This window comes from Bos mutus, chromosome 7 (genome assembly GCF_027580195.1).
Source record: "Bos mutus isolate GX-2022 chromosome 7, NWIPB_WYAK_1.1, whole genome shotgun sequence".
Classification (NCBI taxonomy): domain Eukaryota; kingdom Metazoa; phylum Chordata; class Mammalia; order Artiodactyla; family Bovidae; genus Bos; species Bos mutus.
In genome coordinates, this window is record NC_091623.1 from 58170767 (window position 1) to 58180941 (window position 10175).

General features: G+C 47.0%; 1 protein-coding gene across 1 annotated transcript in view; it reads right to left on the minus strand.

The window, feature by feature from the left end:
- The window catches only part of ACSBG2 (acyl-CoA synthetase bubblegum family member 2), a 40921-nt gene extending 31373 nt beyond the window's left edge, over nt 1–9548 (minus strand). Inside the window, exons 1-4 of the mRNA XM_014480115.2 lie at nt 9344–9548; nt 8320–8408; nt 7486–7606; nt 3090–3176 (exon numbers count right to left, since the gene is read on the minus strand). Coding sequence (XP_014335601.2) covers nt 3090–3176; nt 7486–7606; nt 8320–8408; nt 9344–9529 — 483 coding nt within the window. The 5' untranslated portion in view covers nt 9530–9548. The remainder of the gene's footprint in view (nt 1–3089; nt 3177–7485; nt 7607–8319; nt 8409–9343) is intronic.
- Between the last annotated feature and the right edge of the window lie 627 nt (nt 9549–10175).

Genomic DNA, 10175 nt, shown 5'->3' on the forward strand with positions numbered 1-10175 from the left:
CCTGTCTGCAAAATAGAGGGCTCTCCATGTCCTCCAGAAATGGCCAGCATTGCCTGCAACCTGACAGGGCAACGCTGGCCCCATCCAAAAGGGAAGGACCTTTCACCACAGCATCTCTAGCAGGGTAGAGTGATGGGGAGAGGAGCAGTGCACACAGACCTTTGCAGGGACCCTGTCCTTTCTCTGAGAAATGCCCCAAGCACCCCCCCCCACCTCAAAAGGATGCTCCCCTAATGGCAGGTGCAGGACCTCATCCTCACGTGGCCACAGATGAAGGGATCACATAGACACTGGACCCAACCTGGTCCAATCCAGTCCTCTACTGGAAATCTGGAATTGGTCCCGACTCCAACTCCAGGCATCACCACCTGTCCAGTTAATGGTCTTCTTCTGTCATCCCTCTGCCCTCAAATTTCACCTTCTAATTTCCCAGGCATTTCCTTTTTCTCTCAGTTCTAATGAATGTATTCCTTAACTGAATCTAAAAATGGGAGGTTCTACTCGCCCTGGCAGAGAAGTAGATACCTAATCTGTCACAAAACTGTTGCCTATAAATCATTGTCCTCAACCAGGGGCAGTTTTGCCCATGCCCCCTACCCTGTCCAGAGGACCTAGGCAATGTCTGAGGATATCTGTGATTGTTTCAACTAGAATGTAGTAGGTGGAGGGAGGCCAGGGTTGCTGCTTAACACTTAAAATGCACAGGACAGCCCCACAATGAAGAATTATCCACCCTGAACTCTGCTCAGTGTTATGTGGCAGCTGGATGGGAGGGGAGTTTTGCGGAGAATGGATACATGTTTATGTATGGCTGAGTCCCTTCCCTGTTTACCTGAAACTATCACGGTATTATTAATAGGCTATATCCTAATACAAAATAACAAGTTCAAAAGAAAAAAATTATCCACCTCGAATATCCAATGAGGCTGAGAAACCCTGCTGTTAATACTGTTTCTAACAAAAGGGTTTAACTTATCCAGACTTAAGCTCTTGGTGCTGTGATGGTCACTTTTAACCTCTGAAAGGTCTGTGATTCTGACCAGTTGTCTTACTTACTTAGTTATCATCCTGGTCTTAATATTCTAAGGTTTTCTGAAAGGCGCGCGAGCTGGCGAGTGTTTTGGCCAGAAAGGATCACTGGCATCTTTCTTCCCACATGAGTGGAGGGAAAATCGAAATAAATTCCATGACATGTTAGGACTTTGATGGCCTGATCTCAGGAACATTAACAACAGGAGCCTGGGCTGGTCCCTCACAGACCTCCTGCCCTGACTTCTGTGAGTTAACTTGTTGTATCCTTAGAAACAAGACCCAAACCCTCTCCTTTGGCTTAAGTGGGTCTCTGTTGCTTGCACTCAAGCATTTTCTGACTCTAGAAGACCCTGAGACAGAGTGAATTTGCAAAAAAAAAAAAAAAAATGTGACATATATATGTCACACAGTCTTCAGGGGCCCTGTCCCTCCCTCAGTAAGAGGTGGAGTCTGGTCTGCAGCTTGGCCTCCACGTGCTACTCCCAAGAATAGGTCATTCAAGGCAGGATGGCTTCTGCCTGGATATTTCTCTCCTCAAAACATTCTCTCTGGAGACTTTCCCGGTGCTCCAGTGGTTAAAGACTCTGAGCTTCCTTCTACTGCAGGGGGCGTAGGTTCCATCCCTGGTCAGGGAACAAAGATCCCGCCATCCTTTCCAGCATGGAGAAAACAACAACAAAACAAACAAAAAACATTCTCTGTGGAGATCTGAGCTACCAAACAAGCCCACAGGTCCTGAAGACATCGCAGAAGCAGAAAAAGAGGAAGAAAGGTGCCGGAGGAGTCCCAAGTGCAGAGCCAGGACCAGACTGCAGACCAGGGGCTTCTCTTTGAGTGCAAATTTTTTTAGGGAATTTCCGCCCCCCCCAAAAAGCTTGTAATCAAGATAAATAATATTTCAATGCAATATTTTAAGTCAATATCAAAAAAAAGCGAATCTCTGATGGATGAAACATCAAAATTTGAAAAAAAAAAAAGGCAGGCTCCAACAGGGCTGTTGGTCAAGCCATAGCAGAAATGCGTGCCCCTTGTATGCGTATTTTCATACATTAAAAATGGCTAATGGTTTTAATAAAGATACTGATGACTTTGCATCTGTGAGAGCCAGAAAGGTAAATTTATAATAAATTCTGACTTGAATATAAATTAAATATTTAAACTTCATGTTGTGAGTTCCAACATATCTTATTTTCAGTGCTGCCGTATTTTTTCAGTTACGCTGTGTATGGGCATGCGGGCACTCAGTCTGTCCCACTCTGCGACTCAATGGACTTTAGCCCACCAGTATCCTCTGTCCATGGGGTTTTTCCAGGCAAGAACACTGCAGTGGGTTGCCGTTTCCTACTCTAGGGGATCTTCTCCGCCCAGGGATCAAACCCACATTTCCTGCATTGGCAGGCAGATTCTTTACCACCGTGCCACCAAGGAAATCCTGTTATGCTAATACTCTGAAAAACAACAACAACAACAACAACAACTAATAATAAAATGACCGGTACTGTCTCATGCCACCAATTTCGGGGGTGATGTGTTACACAGAAATAAATTACCAGAACAGACACCTTACAGGAAATCAGACCCTTCGTGGTACAAAAAAATTCTCTCAAAAGCCTCATCCCCTTCTCTTGTGAGGCCTCGCCTTCTCCCTTGCCTACCACTCAGTGGGTGGGTGAGTCTCCACCCACGTCTGTGGGCTTCCCTCCTAACTCAGTCCCTAAAGAATCTGCCTGCAATGCCGGAGACACAGGTTCGATTCCTGGGTTGGGAAGATTCCCTGGAGAAGGAAATGGCAACCCATCCCAGTATTCTTGCCTGGAAAATCCCATGGACAGAGGAACCTGGCAGGCTACAGTCCGTAGGGTCGCAAGGAGTCGGACGCGACTTAGCGACTAAATTACCGCTACTACTACCCACTTCTGTTGCTCACGACCCCGTTCCCATGAGTCCTCACCCATTTCCTTTGTATGGGTCCGCCCTCCCCCTTGCTCACCACCCACTTCCTTTGCCAGTGCCCTCCTTCCCTTTAAGGCCCGGTCCTCTCCTTTGTTGACACTTACAGAGTACAGGTTTTCACATTTGCTGTCGTCCACGGGCGGCTTGTACTGAACGATCGCTTTTAGGGTCTCCATCTTGTTCATCGGAATCTGAAAGAAAGTTGTGCATTTGTTATTGTTCGGTCGCTCAGTCGTGTAGGACTCTTTGCGACCTCATGGGCTGTAGCTCGCCAGGCTTCCCTGTCCTTCACTATCTCCCTAAGTTTGTTCAAACTCATATCCATTGAGTCGATGATGCCATCCAACCGTCTCATCCTCTGTAGCCCCCTTCTCCTCTTGCCCTCAGTCTTTCCCAGAATCAGGGCCTTTCCAGTGAGTCTGCTCTTTGCATCAAGTGGCCAAAGGATTGGAGTTTCAGCCTCAGCATCAGTCCTTTCAATGAATATTCAGGGTTGATTTCCTTTAGGCTTAACTGGTTTGATCTCCTTACAGTCCAAGGGACTCCCAAGAGTCTTCTCAGGCAACACAAATTTGAAAGCATCAATTCTTTGGTCCTCAGCCTTCTTTATGGTCCAACTCCCAACATCCATACATGACTACTGGAAAAACCATAGCTTTGACTATACAGACCTTTGTCAGCAAAGTGATGTCTCTGCTTTTTTAATAAGCTGTCTAGGTTTGTCATAGCTTTTCTTCCAAGGAGCAAGCATCTTTTAATTTCATAGCTGCCATCACCATCCCAGTGATTTTGGAGCCCAAGAAAATAAAGTCTGTCACTCTTTCCATTCTTTCCACATCTATTTGTCATGAAATGATGGGACCGGATGTCATGATTTGTTTTTTGAACATTGAGTTTTAAGCCAGCTTTTTCACTCTCTTTGACTTTCATTAAGAGGCTTTTTAGTTCCTATTCATTTTGTCATTAGAGTGGTGTCATCTGCATATCTGAGGCTATTGATATTTTCCCCAGCAATCTTGATTCTAGCTTGAGCTTCATCCAGCCTGGCATTTCGCATGATGTATTTGGCATATAAGTTAAGTAAGCAAGGTGATAATATACAGCCTTGTTATACTCCTTTCCCAATTTTGAACCAGTCCATTGTTCCATGTCTGGTTCTAACTGTTGCTTCTTGACCTGCATACAGGTTTCTCAGGAGGCAGGTAAGGTGGTCTGGTATTCCCATCACTTTAAGAATTTTCCACAGTTTGTTGTGATCCACACAGTCAAATTTATGCATGGACCTCAGGATAACCCGGCCCAGGAGCATGTGTCCTAAGCTCTCTCCCATAGGGACCCCTACCTCTTTCCCTCCCCTGCCCTCACAGTAAAACTTGGCTCTGTGCCTTGACTGATACTAAGCAACCTGGTCTTAGGACTGCTAAGTTCTTTGCGGTTGGTATCGGTAGACCCCAACCACTGAAGAGGGCTGAGGGCAACAGCATCCTGAGTTCTGCTGCACCGAGTTGTGCCTCTCAGTTGGTGAGTCAAAGGCCAACCCTCTTGGCTCTTCCTCTCTTGGCACCTTGAGCTACACAGCCAAGATCCAGCCAAACTTCTAGTTGGCATCAGGCCACAGAAATTCTCCATGAAGGTGGCCGGAACCTGGGCAGGTTCAGAACGCTCTACCCAAACCTCGAACTGTAAGGTTCAGGGGATTCTTGTCCTGCAAGAATCTTGTCGTTCGTGCACGGGGAGGATGTTTGTGTCTGTGGCGCATTCCTAGCCAATGCAAAGCAGATGTCACTTCCAGCATCAAGAATGCTGATTATAGCCAAGTCTCTGCCATGGCCCGGAGAGAAAAGATGACAGCAGTGCTTTTCACATCTGGACAAGAGTTTTCCAGAGAGAGAAGGAGCAGACATCCAAAAAACCTGAAGCAGGCAGTGGCTGGCATGTGTGAGGGATGTAAAAAGTCCAGGGTGATCCGGAGTGAGGGTGGAAGGGAGGAGTCCAGGGGAGGAGGCAGGAAAGGGCGTGAGGGCCAGGAGGCCATGCCCTGGGGAAGTGATGGCGAGGAGTCTGCTGTTTATTCTGAAGGAAGAAGGAAGCCCTGGAGGGTTACAGGCTGTGAACTTCACCAAGAAAGAAAGATTTCCAAGTGGACCTGAACATGCAGTTTGGGAGGAGCCTGGCTTTGAGTCTTTCACCCAGAGCAACCAGAACAACAAATCTTCCCCAAACTGCCTCTTTGGTCAGGCTCAGTCTCTGTGTGCATGCTCAGTCATATCCGGATCTTCCCCACCCCATGGACTGTAGCCCGCCAGGCTCCTCTGTCCATGGGATTCTCTAGGCAAGAATCCTGGAGTAGGTCGCTATTTCCTTCTCCAGGGGATCTTCCCGTCCCAGGGATTGAACTCATGTCTCCTCATTTGGGGCATTGGCAGACAGGTTCTTTACCACTGAGCCACCTGGGAAGTGAAACTCGGAGACAGAAATAATTCAGATATTGCTTTATGCCTATGAGGTTGAAGATACCAGACCAAGGACTGGAAGTCATAGCAGCAAGGTGGCTGCAGGGGAAGAATGGAACACGAAGCATTTTCTAACAGTGGGAAACCCAAATCAGAAGCCTGTATTCACAGCAAGGAGGAAAAGGGCCCTACCCTCACTCATCACCAGTCACCTTGCAAGCAGTGCATTCTGCTATGAACAGGACAGACGGCATGAATTGAGTACCAGGGACCAAAGAAGCATGGCTTCAGAAAGCAATTTCAGAAAGTAGAAGTCTGGGGACTTGCCTGGCAGTCCAGTGGTTAAGACTCCACGCTTCCACTGCAGGGGCCACAGGTTCAATGCCTGATCAGGGAACTAAGATCCCGCATACCACATGGTGCAGCCAAAAAAAAAAAAAAAACAGAAAGACAACCAGAAAGTAGAAGTCTGTGCTTCCTGAACCAGCTCAGGAGTTAGGTTTTGCGTTGAAGGAGGCCTGGTGGCACAAAATATCCACTTTCACTGAGTCAAGCTGTATTTCATTGAGTCTGGTGAATCTACCCTAGTTTCAGTGAAGTTAATATGTGAACAAACACCCTTGATGTTCAGAGGATACTGTCTTTGACACTGATGGCAAGACTTGAATCTCAACTTCAGAAATATGAAACGTGTAACACAGGAGAAATGGAGTAGGGTATTAAAGAAACAGAGGGCTTCCTTGGTGGTCAAGTTGTTAAGACTCCATACTTCCAGTGCATAGGACCTGTGTTTGACCCCTGGTTGGGGAATAAGATCCCACATGCTGCATGGTGTGGCCAAAAAAAAAAATACAGAAGGAAAGAAGGGAAGAAAGAAATAATCACAGTGGCTCTTGGGCTGAGTAATGACTCTGGCCATGGAGGTTCACTCTTCCGAAGGACTTCTCTCCTTTCAGAATACTTCTGTCAAAAGCTGGTTCAGACAACTGCACTCATTCAAACACAAATCATGGGAAACGTTTCTCCAGCATCCATACAAAGATAATGCAAGGAGAAAAAAAAAGGAGTAAGAGAGGAGTCAGATTTCACTGAGTACAAAAAGTCATCGTAGGATTTCCCTGGTCGTACAGTGGATAAGAATCTGCCTGCCAGTGCAGGGAACATGGGTTCAATCCCTGGTCGAGGAAGATTCCACTCGCTGCAGAGCAACTAAGCCTTCACAACTACTGAAGCCCGTATGCCCTAAAGCCCGTGCTCCACAACAAGAGAAGCCGCCACAATGAGAAGCCCTCTCACTGCAACAAAGAGTAGCCCCCATTCACCACGACTCGAGAAAGCCCACGAGCAGCAACCAAGACCCAGCACAACCCAAAAGAAAAATTTTTTAAAGTCACAGCAAAGCAGAGGAAAATTGCCCCCCAAACTTCTAATATAAAATGTAAGATGTAACAAGCTCAACGCAGCTTGAACGGAAGAACCCAAAGCAAACATACAAGCCCTGGGGGGAGAGCCAGACATCCACCAGAAAGTAGCAAAACAGTGAAGCAGTCAGACTTGGGGAGGAGACAGAAGAGAAACACAAAAGCATTTCAGAAAAGAGGATGATCGTAAGAGATGAAAATTGAAAGCGTGGCAAGGCTCAAGATAACGTTTCTAAGAGAAAACTGATAAACAGTGGACTGTATATAAAATAACACGCAGTGCATTTTAAAAACTGGAGGCCCAGGGGACTTCTCTGATGATCCAGGGGTTAAAACTTCACCTTCCAATGCAGGGGGTGCAGGTTTGATCCCTGGTCGGGGAGCTAAGATTCCACACACTTCCCTCAGCCAAAAAGAACCAAAACATAAAACACAAGCAGTACTGTAACAAATTCAATAAAGACTTTAAAAATGGTCCACATCAAAAAAAAAATGGAGGCCAAGTAGGAAAAGAATATGCTTTGGAAGTTAAACTCGTCCACTCTGCACACATCCATTCTTCCTTGGTGATGGGTGGTGGCGGGGTGGAGGGGGGCGGGGGTTGGGGGGGTGGGGGCAGTTGTTACCGAAAGGATTTTCTGCAACTGTGCGTTATTTTCCACCAGCAGGATGTTCACTTTGGCATGAGTAATGACATATTCACAGGCGTCCGCGAAGTTGGTGGCGTAAATACCAACACAGAAGCCCCTGGGGAAAGAAAACACATGCATGTGTGTGCCCATATACCTGAGTCAAGAACATCCTGGAAGGGGAGGAAAGGGTCTGCGGTAGGGCCTGCCGGCAGGTTCTGAGTCTGAAGTCCTGCCACCAGCTTCCCTCCCTCCACAACTGGACAATGATGGAAAGGACAGGAATGACAGCGATGATGGGAGTATGGACTCCTGTGATGTTGCTATGACATGGAGCCCTCACAGTACCCATTTTACAGATGAGGAAACTGAGGCTCAAGGGAGGGAAGTCGCTTGTTCAGGGTCCCATAGTAAATAGGAGATGGGGTTTGGAACCCCCACCCCTCCCCCAGCCACCTGTTTCCTTCACTCACAACCTTTCCTTTTTGCTTTCAACCATTATGTGGTGGGTTTGTATCTCCCTGCTGCCGGATGACTTCAAGGAGCTTTCCAAGTGCTTATTGGCTGCTTCCCTTAGTGATGTTTCCCTTCAAGTTTCCTGCTCATTTAAAATCTGTGTTTTTATTCCTGAGCTGTACAAGTCCTTCGGTGTATTTCACATGACTCTGTGTGTGTGTGTGTGTATGTGTGTATGTGTGTGTGTCTATCTCACTGGCTGGCCTAGGGCTCTTTGCTCATATCTCAGTGGAAACCTTGTGGGCACCAGGCCCCCGGAGCAGCAGCCCCCCACCCCACCCCAGCATTCACAGGGTCCAGGGCCCAGGATCTTACCCCGCGAAGATGGCACCAAGAGCTGCAAGTATCCACTCGATGGAGTTAAACCCAAGGATGCCAACTGAGTGGAAAGGCTCCAGGCCCAGCTGGGAAGGCAGAAACAGACGGACAAGCAGAAAACGGAGATACAGGCGAGGTTTGCTTCCAGGTGGGACCACTCACTGGGAGAAGGCGGACCCCAGAGCCCCCGGAAGCCACGTCGGGGGAGAGCCCACATTGAGATGGAAATCCAGAGTGTGATGTGTTTTTGTGACTCTTGGGAGGCTGGTTTGCCTTGCTCTACTAAATACCCCCTTTTTTATTCTAATTTTTATGGATTTTAGTTTTTAATCATTCTAACCAACTTTAGGTGCACAGCTCATTGGTATTAAGCTCCTTTACCCTAAAAAACCCCCAAATCCAGGGGAATTCCCTAGTGGTCCAGTGGTTAGGACTTCATGCTTTCAGTGCTGAGGGCCCAAGTTCATCCCTGCTGTGGGAACTAAGATCTTGCAAGCCTCACAGTGTGACCCAAAAAAGTACTTTCACACTGGTATGCAACTGTCCCTACCATCCATCTCTAGAACTTTCTCATCTTCCCAAACTGAAGCTCTATCCCCATGAAACACTGACTCCCCAGCCCCTGGCCCCCACCATCTATTATCCTTCCTGTCTTTGTGGCTCTGACTCCTCCAGGGACCGTCCATAGAGGAAGCATCTGAGGCTTCCTGCCGAGAGCTAGCCATGCTTAGAAGTGGACTGTCCTGCCTCAGTCAGGCCTTCCAATGATGTGTGTGCCCATATACCTGAGTCAAGAACTATCCCCCAGCTGATAGCTTGACTACAATCTCATGAGAGATCTTGAACCAGATACATCCAACTCAATCACTCCATAGAGAGGGGACAAAGATTTGAAAGAAAATTTTCACCAGTTAAACTTCTTTTTTGGGGTGCCTTGTGCATTTTGTCCCATGTGTATTTACACACAGAAGGAGTGATTTAATACATGACGAACAAAGGAGTGAGTGAACAACGCATTTACCTTGAGCATGGCTCTCGCAGTCTTCCGACAAGCCTCATAGTACTGGTTGTAGTTCAGGACTTCCCACCTTCCATTCTTCTTTGATGCTAGGGCTGGATAAGACCCAAATCGGTTGACTGACTCCCGAAAAAATTCAGGGATGGTCAAGGGGCTCTCGTGGCCTGGCCCATGTTTCGATAGCCTCATAAGGACTTCTCCATCTCGGTGAATGGTCCACAGCCTAGGAGTAACTGCAAATAACCACCAGGGTTGGATGGCATATATTTTATATTCACTTCATACTCAGGAGGCGGGAGGGGGCTCTTTTTTTGATACTGAATGAATCCCACGCTTCGAGGGAAGTCACATGGTCAGTGCTGGTCTACGCAAGCTTCCCTGTTCCTATTTATTTCTTCCTTACCCTCCCCCAACAGTCTATTATGAAAATTTTCAAGCATACAAAAGTTGGGTTTGTATAGCAAGCGCCCTGTTACTCACCACCAAATCCTACAGCTGTTAGCACATCCAGCCACCCCTCTATTTATCCATCCATCACGCCATCTTCCTTTTTGACACATTTCAAAGAAAGCTGCATCCATTTCACTCTTCAACATTTGAATCATTTTTAAAAACTTTTATTGAAGTATAGTTGATTTACAATGTGATAATTTATACTGTACAGCAAAAGTGACTCAGTCATGCACACATATATTCTTTTCCATTATGGCTTGTCAAGGAATATTGAATAGCGTTCCCTGTGCTCTACAGTAGGACCTTGTTTATCCATCCTCTGTATAATTATTTGCATCTGCTAATCCCAAACTCCCAGTCCATCCCCCCCCACCTCCTTGGC